This window comes from Cetorhinus maximus, unplaced genomic scaffold (genome assembly GCF_964194155.1).
Source record: "Cetorhinus maximus unplaced genomic scaffold, sCetMax3.hap1.1 HAP1_SCAFFOLD_3823, whole genome shotgun sequence".
Classification (NCBI taxonomy): domain Eukaryota; kingdom Metazoa; phylum Chordata; class Chondrichthyes; order Lamniformes; family Cetorhinidae; genus Cetorhinus; species Cetorhinus maximus.
The window spans coordinates 7501-22453 of NW_027599729.1; the positions used below are offsets into that span (position 1 = coordinate 7501).

Genomic DNA, 14953 nt, shown 5'->3' on the forward strand with positions numbered 1-14953 from the left:
ACAGTGGGAGTGAACGGGAAGGGGTTTGGGTCCATTGGGATTGTGTACAGTGGGAGTGAACAGGAAGGGGTTTGGGTACATTGGGATTGTGTACAGTGGGAGTGAACGGGAAGGGGTTTGGGTCCATTGGGATTGTGTACAGTGCGAGTGAAGGGGAAGGGGTTTGGGTCCATTGGGATTGTGTACAGTGGGAGTGAGCGGGAAGGGGTTTGGGTCCATTGGGATTGTGTACAGTGCGAGTGAAGGGGAAGGGGTTTGGGTCCATTGGGATTGTGGACAGTGGGAGTGAACGGGAAGGGGTTTGGGTCCATTGGGATTGTGTACAGTGCGAGTGAAGGGGAAGGGGTTTGGGTCCATTGGGATTGTGTACAGTGGGAGTGAAGGGGAAGGGGTTTGGGTCCATTGGGATTGTGTACAGTGGGAGTGAACGGGAAGGGGTTTGGGTCCATTGGGATTGTGTACAGTGCGAGTGAAGGGGAAGGGGTTTGGGTCCATTGGGATTGTGTACAGTGGGAGTGAGCGGGAAGGGGTTTGGGTCCATTGGGATTGTGTACAGTGCGAGTGAAGGGGAAGGGGTTTGGGTCCATTGGGATTGTGGACAGTGGGAGTGAACGGGAAGGGGTTTGGGTCCATTGGGATTGTGTACAGTGCGAGTGAAGGGGAAGGGGTTTGGGTCCATTGGGATTGTGTACAGTGGGAGTGAAGGGGAAGGGGTTTGGGTCCATTGGGATTGTGTACAGTGGGAGTGAACGGGAAGGGGTTTGGGTCCATTGGGATTGTGTACAGTGGGAGTGAACGGGAAGGGGTTTGGGTCCATTGGGATTGTGTACAGTGGGGGTGAACGGGAAGGGGTTTGGGTCCATTGGGATTGTGTACAGTGGGAGTGAACGGGAAGGGGATTGGGTCCATTGGGATTGTGTACAGTGGGAGTGAACGGGAAGGGGATTGGGTCCATTGGGATTGTGTACAGTGGGAGTGAACGGGAAGGGGTTTGGGTCCATTGGGATTGTGTACAGTGGGAGTGAACGGGAAGGGGTTTGGGTCCATTGGGATTGTGTACGGTGGGAGTGAACGGGAAGGGGTTTGGGTCCATTGGGATTGTGTACGGTGGGAGTGAACGGGAAGGGGTTTGGGTCCATTGGGATTGTGTACAGTGGGAGTGAACAGGAAGGGGTTTGGGTCAGTTGGGATTGTGTACAGTGGGAGTGAACGGGAAGGGGTTTGGGTCAGTTGGGATTGTGGACAGTGGGAGTGAACGGGAAGGGGTTTGAGTCCATCGGGATTATGTACAGTGGGAGTGAACGGGAAGGGGTTTGGGTCCATTGGGATTGTGTACAGTGGGAGTGAACGGGAAGGGGTTAGGGTCCATTGGGATTGTGTACAGTGGGATTGAACGGGAAGGGGTTTGGGTCAGTTGGGATTGTGTACAGTGGGAGTGAACGGGAAGGGGTTTGGGTCCATTGGGATTGTGTACAGTGGGAGTGAATGGGAAGGTGTTTGGGTCCATTGGGATTGTGTACACTGAGAGTGAATGGGAAGGGGTTTGGGATTGGGATTGTGTACAGTGGGAGTGAACGGGAAGGGGTTTGGGTCCATTGGGATTGGGTACAGTGGGAGTGAATGGGAAGGGGTTTGGGTCCGTTGGGATTGTGTACAGTGGGAGTGAATGGGAAGGGGTTTGGGATTGGGATTGTGTACAGTGGGAGTGAACGGGAAGGGGTTTGGGTCCATTGGGATTGGGTACAGTGGGAGTGAATGGGAAGGGTTTTGGGTCCATTGGGATTGTGTACAGTGGGAGTGAACGGGAAGGGGTTTGGGTCCATTGGGATTGTGTACAGTGGGAGTGAACGGGAAGGGGTTTGGGTCCATTGGGATTGTGTACAGTGGGAGTGAACGGGAAGGGGTTTGGGATTGGGATTGTGTACAGTGGGAGTGAACAGGAAGGGGTTTGGGTCCATTGGGATTGTGTACAGTGGGAGTGAACGGGAAGGGGTTTGGAATTGGGATTGTGTACAGTGGGAGTGAATGGGAAGGGGTTTGGGTCCATTGGGATTGTGTACGGTGGGAGTGAACAGGAAGGGGTTTGGATCCATTGGGATTGTATACAGTGGGAGTGAACGGGAAGGGGTTTGGGTCCATTGGGATTGTGTACGGTGGGAGTGAACAGGACAGTAGGTATACTGCTGATGACGCTCAGACCGCCTGCCTCCTTTTCCCGGTCAAGCGCCTCCTGAGCTCCCTCCAGAGGAGGTCGCGCTCTGTCCGCAGCCCCTTCAACACGCTGAGATTCTCCTGGGCTCGGCGAACCAGGTAAGGCATCACGTCCTCAACAGAGCCGTACGGAATCGATTTATAAACAGAGTAACCAGCACTTCCTGTGTGAGAGAGAGAGAGATCAGGGTGTTAGAGAGAGAGATCAGGGTGTTAGAGAGAGAGATCAGGGTGTTAGAGAGAGAGATCAGGGTGTTAGAGAGAGAGATCAGGGTGTTAGAGAGAGAGATCAGGGTGTTAGAGAGAGAGAGATCAGGGTGTTAGAGAGAGAGAGATCAGGGTGTTAGAGAGAGAGAGATCAGGGTGTTAGAGAGAGAGAGATCAGGGTGTTAGAGAGAGAGAGATCAGGGTGTTAGAGAGAGAGAGATCAGGGTGTTAGAGAGAGAGATCAGGGCGTTAGAGAGAGAGATAGATCAGGGTGTTAGAAAGAAAGAGAGATCAGGGCGTTAGAGAGAGAGATCGGGGTGTTAGAGAGAGAGATCAGGGCGTTAGAGAGAGAGATCGGGGTGTTAGAGAGAGAGATCGGGGTGTTAGAGAGAGAGAGAGATCAGGGTGTTAGAGAGAAAGAGATCAGGGTGTTAGAGAGAGAGATCAGGGTGTTAGAGAGAGAGAGATCGGGGTGTTAGAGAGAGAGAGATCGGGGTGTTAGAGAGAGAGAGATCAGGGTGCTAGAGAAAGAGAGATCAGGGTGTTAGAGAGAGAGAGATCAGGGTGTTAGAGAAAGAGATCAGGGTGTTAGAGAGAGAGATCAGGGTGTTAGAGAAAGAGAGATCAGGGTGTTAGAGAGAGAGAGAGATCAGGGCATTAGAGAGAGAGAGAGATCAGGGCGTTAGATAGAGAGAGAGATCAGGGGGTTAGAGAGAGAGAGAGATCAGGGCGTTAGATAGAGAGAGAGATCAGGGCATTAGAGAGAGAGAGAGAGATCAGGGCGTTAGATAGAGAGAGAGATCAGGGCATTAGAGAGAGAGAGAGAGATCAGGGCGTTAGATAGAGAGAGATCAGGGTGTGAGAGAGAGAGATCAGGGTGTTAGATAGAGAGAGATCAGGGTGTTAGAGAGAGAGAGATCAGGGTGTTAGAGAGAGAGATCAGGGTGTTAGAGAGAGAGAGAGATCAGGGCATTAGAGAGAGAGAGAGATCAGGGCGTTAGAGAGAGAGAGAGAGATCAGGGCGTTAGATAGAGAGAGATCAGGGTGTTAGAGAGAGAGAGATCAGGATGTTAGAGAGAGAGATCAGGGTGTTAGAGAGAGAGATCAGGGTGTTAGAGAGAGAGATCAGGGTGTTAGAGAGAGAGAGATCAGGGTGTTAGAGAGAGAGAGATCAGGGGGTTAGAGAGAGAGAGAGATCAGGGCGTTAGATAGAGAGAGAGATCAGGGCGTTAGATAGAGAGAGAGATCAGGGCGTTAGATAGAGAGAGATCAGGGTGTTAGAGAGAGAGAGATCAGGGTGTTAGAGAGAGAGATCAGGGTGTTAGAGAGAGAGAGAGATCAGGGTGTTAGAGAGAGAGAGAGAGATCAGGGCGTTAGATAGAGAGAGATCAGGGTGTGAGAGAGAGAGATCAGGGTGTTAGATAGAGAGAGATCAGGGTGTTAGAGAGAGAGAGATCAGGGTGTTAGAGAGAGAGATCAGGGTGTTAGAGAGAGAGATCAGGGTGTTAGAGAGAGAGATCAGGGTGTTAGAGAGAGAGAGATCAGGGTGTTAGAGAGAGAGAGATCGGGGGTTAGAGAGAGAGAGAGATCAGGGCGTTAGATAGAGAGAGAGATCAGGGCGTTAGATAGAGAGAGATCAGGGTGTGAGAGAGAGAGATCAGGGTGTTAGATAGAGAGAGATCAGGGTGTTAGAGAGAGAGATCAGGGTGTTAGAGAGAGAGAGATCAGGGTGTTAGAGAGAGAGAGAGAGATCAGGGTGTTAGAGAGAAAGAGATCAGGGTGTTAGAGAGAGAGATCAGGGTGTTAGAGAGAGAGATCAGGGTGTTAGAGAGAGAGATCAGGGTGTTAGAGAGAGAGAGATCAGGGTGTTAGAGAGAGAGAGATCAGGGTGTTAGAGAGAGAGAGAGATCAGGGTGTTAGAGAGAGAGAGAGAGATCAGGGTGTTAGAGAGAGAGAGAGATCAGGGTGTTAGAGAGAGAGAGATCAGGGTGTTAGAGAGAGAGAGAGAGATCAGGGTGTTAGAGAGAGAGAGAGAGATCAGGGTGTTAGAGAGAGAGAGAGATCAGGATGTTAGAGAGAGAGATCAGGGTGTTAGAGAGAGAGAGATCAGGGTGTTATAGAGAGAGAGATCAGGGTGTTAGAGAGAGAGATCAGGGTGTTAGAGAGAGAGAGATCAGGGTGTTAGAGAGAGAGAGATCAGGGTGTTAGAGAGAGAGAGATCAGGGTGTTAGAGAGAGAGAGATCAGGGTGTTAGAGAGAGAGAGAGAGATCAGGGTGTTAGAGAGAGAGAGAGATCAGGGTGTTAGAGAGAGAGAGATCAGGATGTTAGAGAGAGAGATCAGGGTGTTAGAGAGAGAGAGATCAGGGTGTTATAGAGAGAGAGATCAGGGTGTTAGAGAGAGAGATCAGGGTGTTAGAGAGAGAGAGATCAGGGTGTTAGAGAGAGAGAGATCAGGGTGTTAGAGAGAGAGAGATCAGGGTGTCAGAGAGAGAGATCAGGGTGTTAGAGAGAGAGAGATCAGGGTGTTAGAGAGAGAGAGATCAGGGTGTTAGAGAGAGAGATCAGGGTGTTAGAGAGAGAGAGAGAGATCAGGGTGTTAGAGAGAGAGATCAGGGTGTTAGAGAGAGAGATCAGGGTGTTAGAGAGAGAGAGATCAGGGTGTTAGAGAGAGAGAGAGATCAGGATGTTAGAGAGAGAGATCAGGGTGTTAGACAGAGAGAGATCAGGGTGTTAGAGAGAGAGATCAGGGTGTTAGAGAGAGAGAGAGAGATCAGGGTGTTATAGAGAGAGAGATCAGGGTGTTAGAGAGAGAGATCAGGGTGTTAGAGAGAGAGAGATCAGGATGTTAGAGAGAGAGATCAGGGTGTTAGAGAGAGAGAGATCAGGGTGTTAGAGAGAGAGATCAGGGTGTTAGAGAGAGAGAGAGAGATCAGGGTGTTAGAGAGAGAGAGATCAGGGTGTTAGAGAGAGAGATCAGGGTGTTAGAGAGAGAGAGAGAGATCAGGGTGTTAGAGAGAGAGATCAGGGTGTTAGAGAGAGAGAGAGATCAGGGTGTTAGAGAGAGAGAGATCAGGGTGAGAGAGAGAGAGAGATCAGGGTGTTAGAGAGAGAGAGATCAGGGTGTTAGAGAGAGAGAGAGAGATCAGGGTGAGAGAGAGAGAGAGATCAGGGTGTTAGAGAGAGAGAGAGATCAGGGTGTGAGAGAGAGAGATCAGGGTGTTAGATAGAGAGAGATCAGGGTGTTAGATAGAGAGAGATCAGGGTGTTAGAGAGAGAGATCAGGGTGTTAGTGAGAGAGAGAGATCAGGGCGTTAGAGAGAGAGAGAGATCAGGGCGTTAGAGAGAGAGAGAGAGATCAGGGCATTAGATAGAGAGAGATCAGGGTGTGAGAGAGAGAGATCAGGGTGTTAGATAGAGAGAGATCAGGGTGTTAGAGAGAGAGAGATCAGGGTGTTAGAGAGAGAGATCAGGGTGTTAGAGAGAGAGATCAGGGTGTTAGAGAGAGAGATCAGGGTGTTAGAGAGAGAGAGATCAGGGTGTTAGAGAGAGAGAGATCAGGGGGTTAGAGAGAGAGAGAGATCAGGGCGTTAGATAGAGAGAGAGATCAGGGCGTTAGATAGAGAGAGATCAGGGTGTGAGAGAGAGAGATCAGGGTGTTAGATAGAGAGAGATCAGGGTGTTAGAGAGAGAGAGATCAGGGTGTTAGAGAGAGAGATCAGGGTGTTAGAGAGAGAGATCAGGGTGTTAGAGAGAGAGATCAGGGTGTTAGAGAGAGAGAGATCAGGGTGTTAGAGAGAGAGAGATCAGGGTGTTAGAGAGAGAGAGAGATCAGGGTGTTAGAGAGAGAGAGATCAGGGTGTTAGAGAGAGAGAGAGAGATCAGGGTGTTAGAGAAAGAGAGAGAGAGATCAGGGTGTTAGAGAGAGAGAGAGAGATCAGGGTGTTAGAGAGAGAGAGAGATCAGGGTGTTAGAGAGAGAGAGATCAGGATGTTAGAGAGAGAGATCAGGGTGTTAGAGAGAGAGAGATCAGGGTGTTATAGAGAGAGAGATCAGGGTGTTAGAGAGAGAGATCAGGGTGTTAGAGAGAGAGAGATCAGGGTGTTAGAGAGAGAGAGATCAGGGTGTTAGAGAGAGAGAGAGATCAGGATGTTACAGAGAGAGATCAGGGTGTTAGAGAGAGAGAGATCAGGGTGTTAGAGAGAGAGATCAGGGTGTTAGAGAGAGAGAGAGAGAGATCAGGGTGTTATAGAGAGAGAGATCAGGGTGTTAGAGAGAGAGATCAGGGTGTTAGAGAGAGAGAGATCAGGATGTTAGAGAGAGAGATCAGGGTGTTAGAGAGAGAGAGATCAGGGTGTTAGAGAGAGAGATCAGGGTGTTAGAGAGAGAGAGAGAGATCAGGGTGTTAGAGAGAGAGAGAGAGATCAGGGTGAGAGAGAGAGAGAGATCAGGGTGTTAGAGAGAGAGAGATCAGGGTGTTAGAGAGAGAGATCAGGGTGTTAGAGAGAGAGAGAGAGATCAGGGTGTTAGAGAGAGAGATCAGGGTGTTAGAGAGAGAGAGAGATCAGGGTGTTAGAGAGAGAGAGAGATCAGTGTGTTAGAGAGAGAGAGAGATCAGGGTGTTAGAGAGAGAGAGATCAGGGTGTTAGAGAGAGAGAGATCAGGGTGTTAGAGAGAGAGAAATCAGGGTGTTAGAGAGAGAGAAATCAGGGTGTTAGAGAGAGAGAAATCAGGGTGTTAGAGAGAGAGAGATCAGGGTGTTAGAGAGAGAGATCAGGGTGTTAGAGAGAGAGAGAGATCAGGGTGTTAGAGAGAGAGAGATCAGGGTGTTAGAGAGAGAGAGATCAGGGTGTTAGAGAGAGAGATCAGGGTGTTAGAGAGAGAGAGAGATCAGGGTGTTAGAGAGAGAGATCAGGGTATTAGAGAGAGAGAGAGATCAGGGTGTTAGAGAGAGAGAGATCAGGGTGTGAGAGAGAGAGATCAGGGTGTTAGAGAGAGAGAGAGAGAGATCAGGGTGTTAGAGAGAGAGAGAGAGATCAGGGTGTTAGAGAGAGAGATCAGGGTGTTAGAGAGAGAGATCAGGGTGTTAGAGAGAGAGAAATCAGGGTGTTAGAGAGAGAGATCAGGGTGTTAGAGAGAGAGAGAGATCAGGGTGTTAGAGAGAGAGAGATCAGGGTGTTAGAGAGAGAGAGAGATCAGGGTGTTAGAGAGAGAGATCAAAATATTAAAGAGACCGAGTGGAAGAGAGAGGGTGAGAGCAAGAGACAGAGAGCGGGAGAGTGAGGGACATAGTGTGGCTAGAGACAATGACAGAGGGACACAGAGAGAGAAAGATGGAGTGAGAGAGACAGACAGAGGGAGAGAGACGGTGATTGAGAGACAGAGAGAGAGACAGAGCGAGAAAAATACAGTGGGGTCAAAAAGAGAGAGGGAGAGACAGAGAGCGAGTGTGATGGTGAGAGAAACACAGAGAGAGAGAGAGACAGAGAGTGAGAGAGATGGTGTGAGAGGGAGAGACAGAGACAGAATAAAAGACAAAAAGAGAGAGACGGGGACAGAGAAAGAGAGGGGCATAAAGAGAGAGGAAGAGACAGAGGGAGAGTGATGGTGAGGGAGATATGGAGAGATGAAGAGAGTGTGTCAGTACCCACCCAACGTGAGGGAGATGTGGTCGCACATTCCCAATAACTGGGCAAAACAGACAAACTGATTCTCCTGTCCGATTCCCAGCTCCTGCATCCTGGGGAGAGAGAGTCACAGGGTTAGAGAGTGGGGACTCTACCCTGGGGAGAGAGTGTCACAGGGTCAGAGAGCAGAGACTCTACCCTGGGGAGAGAGTGTCACAGGGTCAGAGAGCGGGGACTCTACCCTGGGGAGACAGTGTCACAGGGAGAGAGAGCGGGGACCCTACCCTGGGGAGAGAGAGTCACAGGGTCAGAGAGCGGGGACTCTGCCCTGGGGAGAGAGAGTCACAGGGTGAGAGAGCGGGGACTCTACCCTGGGGAGAGAGTGTCACAGGGTCAGAGAGAGGAGACTCTACCCTGGGGAGACAGTGTCACAGGGTCAGAGAGAGCGGGGACTTTACCTTGGAGAGAGAGTCACAGGGTGAGAGAGCGGGGACTCTACCCTGGGGAGACAGTGTCACAGGGTCAGAGAGAGCGGGGACTCTACCCTGGGGAGAGAGAGTCACAGGGAGAGAGAGTGGAGACTCTACCCTGGGGAGAGAGAGTCACAGGGTCAGAGAGCGGGGACTCTATCCTGGGGAGACAGTGTCACAGGGAGAGAGAGCGGAGACTTTACCTTGGGGAGAGAGTCACAGGGTGAGAGAGCGGGGACTCTACCCTGGGGAGACAGTGTCACAGGGTCAGAGAGAGCGGGGACTCTACCCTGGGGAGAGAGAGTCACAGGGAGAGAGAGTGGAGACTCTACCTTGGGGAGAGAGAGTCACAGGGTCAGAGAGCGGGGACTCTATCCTGGGGAGAGAGTGTCACAGGGTCAGAGAGAGGAGACTCTACCCTGGGGAGAGAGAGTCACAGGGTGAGAGAGCGGGGACTCTACCCTGGGGAGAGAGTGTCACAGGGTCAGAGAGAGGAGACTCTACCCTGGGGAGACAGTGTCACAGGGTCAGAGAGAGCGGGGACTTTACCTTGGGGAGAGAGTCACAGGGTCAGAGAGCGGGGACTCTATCCTGGGGAGACAGTGTCACAGGGTCAGAGAGAGCGGGGACTCTACCCTGGGGAGAGAGAGTCACAGGGTCAGAGAGCGGGGACTCTATCCTGGGGAGACAGTGTCACAGGGAGAGAGAGCGGAGACTCTACCCTGGGGAGAGAGAGTCACAGGGAGAGAGAGCGGAGACTCTACCCTGGGGAGAGTCGGTGTGTGTCCGGGGAGAGTGGGTGCCTGTGCCCCGGGGAGAGTGTGTACGGGGAGAGTGGGTGCCTGTACCCCGGGGAGACTGGGTCTGGGGAGAGTGTGCCCGGGGAGAGTCTGCCCGGGGGAGAGTGGGTGCCTGTACCCCGGGGAGGTGGGTCTGGGGAGAGTGTGCCCGGGGAGAGTGGGTGTGTGTCCGGGGAGAGTGTGCCCCGGGGAGAGTGTGCCCCGGGGAGAGTGTGCCCCGGGGAGAGTGTGCCCCGGGGAGAGTGTGCCCCGGGGAGAGTGTGCCCCGGGGAGAGTGGGTGCCTGTGCCCCGGGGAGAGTGGTTCCGGGGAGAGTGGGTCCGGGGAGAGTGGGTCCGGGGAGAGTGTGCCCAGGGAGAGTGGGTGTGTGCCCGGGGAGAGTGTGCCCGGGGAGAGTGTGCCCGGGGAGAGTGTGCCCGGGGAGAGTGTGCCCGGGGAGAGTGTGCCCGGGGGAGAGTGTACCCGGGGAGAGTGGGCCCGGGGAGAGTGGGTGTGGGTTTGGGGAGAGTGGGTGTGGGTTTGGGGAGAGTGGGTGTGGGTTTGGGGAGAGTGTGCCCGGGGAGAGTGTACCCGGGGAGAGTGGGCCCGGGGAGAGTGGGTGTGGGTTTGGGGAGAGTGGGTGTGGGTTTGGGGAGAGTGGGTGTGGGTTTGGGGAGAGTGGGCCCGGGGAGAGTGGGTGTGGGTTTGGGGAGAGTGGGTGTGGGTTTGGGGAGAGTGGGTGTGGGTTTGGGGAGAGTGGGTGTGGGTTTGGGGAGAGTGGGTGTGGGTTTGGGGAGAGTGGGTGTGGGTTTGGGGAGAGTGTGCCCGGGGAGAGTGTACCCGGGGAGAGTGGGCCCGGGGAGAGTGGGTGTGGGTTTGGGGAGAGTGGGTGTGGGTTTGGGGAAAGTGGGTGTGGGTTTGGGGAGAGTGGGTGTGGGTTTGGGGGAGAGTGGGTGTGGGTTTGGGGAGAGTGGGCCCGGGGAGAGTGTACCCCGGGGAGAGTGGGCCCGGGGAGAGTGTACCCCGGGAGAGTGTACCCCGGGGAGAGTGGACCCGGGGAGAGTGTATCCCGGGGAGAGTGGGCCCGGGGAGAGTGGGCCCGGGGAGAGTGGGAGTGTACCCCGGGGAGAGTGTACCCTGGGGAGAGTGGGCCCGGGGAGAGTGTACCCGGGGAGAGTGTACCCCGGGGAGAGTGGGTCTGGGGAGAGTGTGTCCGGGGAGAGTGTACCCCAGGGAGAGTGTACCCCGGGGAGAGTGTACCCCGGGGAGAGTGGGCCCGGGGAGAGTGGGTGTGGGTTTGGGGAGAGTGGGTGTGGGTTTGGGAGAGTGGGTGTGGGTTTGGGGAGAGTGGGCCCGGGGAGAGTGGGTGTGGGTTTGGGGAGAGTGGGCCCGGGGAGAGTGTATACCCCCGGGGAGAGTGGGCCCGGGGAGAGTGTACCCCGGGGAGAGTGGGCCCGGGGAGAGTGTACCCCGGGGGGAGAGTGGGTCTGGGGGAGTGGTGTGTCCGGGGAGAGTGTACCCCAGGGAGAGTGTACCCCGGGGAGAGTGTACCCCGGGGAGAGTGGGCCCGGGGAGAGTGGGTGTGGGTTTGGGGAGAGTGGGTGTGGGTTTGGGGAGAGTGGGTGGGGTTTGGGGAGAGTGGGCCCGGGGAGAGTGGGTGTGGGTTTGGGGAGAGTGGGCCCGGGGAGAGTGTACCCCGGGGAGAGTGGGCCCGGGGAGAGTGTACCCCGGGGAGAGTGGGCCCGGGGAGAGTGTACCCCGGGGAGAGTGGGCCCGGGGAGAGTGTATCCCGGGGAGAGTGGGTCTGGGGAGAGTGTGTCCGGGGAGAGTGTACCCCAGGGAGAGTGTACCCCGGGGAGAGTGTACCCCGGGGGAGAGTGGGCCCGGGGAGAGTGGGTGTGGGTTTGGGGAGAGTGGGTGTGGGTTTGGGGAGAGTGGGTGTGGGTTTGGGGAGAGTGGGCCCGGGGAGAGTGTACCCCGGGGAGAGTGTACCCCGGGGAGAGTGTACCCCGGGGAGGAGATCCCGGAGTGGGGCCGGGGAGAGTGTACCCGGGGAGAGTGTACCCCGGGGAGAGTGGGTCTGGGAGAGTGTACCCCGGGGAGAGTGGGTCTGGGGAGAGTGTGTCCGGGGAGAGTGTACCCCGGGGAGAGTGTACCCCGGGGAGAGTGTACCCCGGGGAGAGTGTACCCCGGGGAGAGTGGGGACAGTGTGGTGCCCGCTACCTGCTCAGTGCGTGTTTAACCGATTCCTCGTTGTGGGTGGCGATGACCAAACCCAATCTCGGCCTCGTCTCTCCCACCGATTCCAGCATTTTATCCAGGAGCCTCCGGTAACTGGGAGACCAACAACCAGCATTAATCCAGCATTCGCCCATTGGCCACTACCCCCCTCACCCAAACTACCCATCCGCATCGCCCCCTCACCCAAACTCCCTCCGCCTCACCCCCTCACCCAAACTCCCTCCGCCTCACCCCCTCACCCAAACTACCCATCCGCATCGCCCCCTCACCCAAACTCCCTCCGCCTCACCCAAACTCCCTCCGCCTCACCCCCTCACCCAAACTCCCTCCGCCTCACCCCCTCACCCAAACTCCCTCCGCCTCACCCCCTCACCCAAACTACCCATCCGCATCGCCCCCTCACCCCAAACTCCCTCCGCCTCACCCCCTCACCCAAACTCCCTCCGCCTCACCCCCTCACCCAAACTCCCTCCGCCTCACCCCCTCACCCAAACTACCCATCCGCATCGCCCCCTCACCCAAACTCCCTCCGCCTCACCCCCTCACCCAAACTCCCTCCGCCTCACCCCCTCACCCAAACTACCCATCCGCATCGCCCCCTCACCCAAACTCCCTCCGCCTCACCCCCTCACCCAAACTCCCTCCGCCTCACCCCTCACCCAAACTCCCTCCGCCTCACCCCCTCACCCAAACTACCCATCCGCATCGCCCCCTCACCCAAACTCCCTCCGCCTCACCCCCCCACCCAAACTCCCTCCGCCTCACCCCCTCACCCAAACTCCCTCCGCCTCACCCCCTCACCCAAACTCCCTCCGCCTCACCCCCTCACCCAAACTCCCTCCGCCTCAGCCCTCACCCAAACTACCCATCCGCATCGCCCCCTCACCCAAACTCCCTCCGCCTCACCCCCCCACCCAAACTCCCTCCGCCTCACCCCCTCACCCAAACTCCCTCCGCCTCACCCCCTCACCCAAACTACCCATCCGCCTCACCCCCTCACCCAAACTCCCTCCGCCTCACCCCCTCACCCAAACTCCCTCCGCCTCACCCCCTCACCCAAACTACCCATCCGCATCGCCCCCTCACCCAAACTCCCTCCGCCTCACCCCCCACCCAAACTCCCTCCGCCTCACCCCCTCACCCAAACTCCCTCCGCCTCACCCCCTCACCCAAACTCCCTCCGCCTCACCCCCTCACCCAAACTCCCTCCGCATCGCCCCCTCACCCAAACTCCCTCCGCCTCACCCCCTCACCCAAACTCCCTCCGCATCGCCCCCTCACCCAAACTCCCTCCGCCTCACCCCCCCACCCAAACTCCCTCCGCCTCACCCCCTCACCCAAACTCCCTCCGCCTCACCCCCCCACCCAAACTCACCCTCCACATCTCCCCCTCACCCAAACTCACCCTCCGCCTCACCCCCCCACCCAAACTCCCTCCGCCTCACCCCCTCACCCAAACTCCCCCCTCCGCATCGCCCCCCCCTCATCCAAACACCCCCCTCCACATCGCCCCCCCCTCATCCAAACTACCCCCTCCACATCTCCCCCTCACCCAAACTCCCTCCGCCTCACCCCCTCACCCAAACTCCCCCCTCCGCACTCCTCACATCACTCAGCTTCACCTCCTATCTCCTCCTCTCCCGTCCCCTCCTCTCCCGAACCCTCCTCTCCCGTCCCCTCCTCTCCCGTCCCCTCCTCTCCCGTCCCCTCCTCTCCCGTCCCCACTCTTCCCCTCCCTTCCTCGCTCCACCCCTCCACTCCACACCTACCCTCCCCTCCCCGAAATGCCTCACTCCCTCTCCCCACCCCGAGCCCCGATGGCCATTACCTGTGGTTGGTATCCTCCCAAGTGGCCTGGATGGGGTCTGGGTAGCCCAGGCTCTTGGCCAAGACCCTCTCCTTCTCCATGTACGCACCTCGAACCAGCTTCACACCAAAACACAGCCCGTGGCTGAGAGCCCACTCGATATCAGCGCAGAGGAGGGTGTAGGCATCCTGGGGAAGTGAGAGAGAGACAGGGAGAGAGAGAGAGAGAGAGACAGAGACAGAGAGAGAGAGACAGGGATAAAAATCAGTTTACATAAATTAAACCTCCCTCTACACTGTCCCCATCAAACATTCCCAGGACAGGTACAGCACGGGGTTAGATACAGAGTAAAGCTCCCTCTACACCGTCCCCATCAAACACTCCAGGACAGGATACAGCACGGGGTTAGATACAGAGTAAAGCTCCCTCTACACTGTCCCCATCAAACACTCCCAGGACAGGTACAGCACGGGGTTAGATACAGAGTAAAGCTCCCTCTACACCGTCCCCATCAAACACTCCCAGGACAGGTACAGCACGGGGTTAGATACAGAGTAAAGCTCCCTCTACACCGTCCCCATCAAACACTCCCAGGACAGGTACAGCACGGGGTTAGATACAGAGTAAAACTCCATCTACACCATCCCCATCAAACACTCCCAGGACAGGTACAGCACGGGGTTAGATACAGAGTAAAGCTCCCTCTACACCGTCCCCATCAAACACTCCCAGGACAGGTACAGCACGGGGTTAGATACAGAGTAAAGCTCCCTCTACACCGTCCCCATCAAACACTCCCAGGACAGGTACAGCACGGGGTTAGACAGTGGGTAATGTGCCGCGGTGAATCTCACTGACCCATCTTCAGTCCACTCCTCACCTTGAGGTAACACTGGTAGGTGTTCCAAATCGCCGGCTCTGATTGGTTGAATCGCATCATCAGGGCCATGGTGACCAGGGAGAGGGCGGGGTTGAGGTACGTGTATTCCGCGTCCACCAGGAGGTGGACCCCTGTGTCCTGTGCGTGCTGGAAGGGAGAGCAGGAGAGGCCGGTCAGGTGGTCGGAACGCACTGAGCCCAAACCCATCGACTACTCAACCTCCCCCCAGCTCCGTCAGTCACTCCCTCAGCCCCTACCCACACCCCAGGCAACTCCCTCACCGACTCCCGCTGCCCCCGCCCGCTCCCAAACTCTCCCCTCCAACCAGTGACGGAGCCATTCTGCCCATCGTGTGCATGCTGGCTCATTGAACGATCTGTCCCATTAATCCCACTCCCCCTCTCTCTCTCTCGCGCTCTCTCTCTCGCGCTCTCTCTCTCTCGTGCTCTCTCTCTCTCGCGCTCTCTCTCTCGCGCTCTCTCTCTCTCGCGCTCTCTCTCCGCGCTCTCTCTCTCTCGCGCTCTCTCTCTCGCGCTCTCTCTCTCGCGCTCTCTCTCTCGCGCTCTCTCTCTCGCGCTCTCTCTCTCTCACTCACTCTCTCGCTCTCTCTCTCTCACTCTCTCTCTCGCGCTCTCTCTCTCGCGCTCTCTCTCTCGCGCTCTCTCTCTCGCGCTCTCTCTCTCGCGCTCTCTCTCTCGCGCTCTCTCTCTCGCGCTCTCTCTCTCTCTCGCGGT

At 56.2% G+C, this 14953-nt stretch overlaps 1 protein-coding gene across 1 annotated transcript; it reads right to left on the reverse strand.

The window, feature by feature from the left end:
- Positions 1–1883: 1883 nt before the first annotated feature.
- Positions 1884–14426, reverse strand: LOC144678222 (hydroxyproline dehydrogenase-like). The gene is made up of 5 exons (XM_078538083.1): positions 14220–14426; positions 13361–13527; positions 11515–11625; positions 8068–8156; positions 1884–2375 (listed from the first exon to the last, which is right to left on the reverse strand). Exons 1-5 carry the CDS (start codon positions 14424–14426, stop codon positions 2194–2196), a joined length of 756 nt encoding a protein of 251 aa, XP_078394209.1. The 3' UTR covers positions 1884–2193.
- Between the last annotated feature and the right edge of the window lie 527 nt (positions 14427–14953).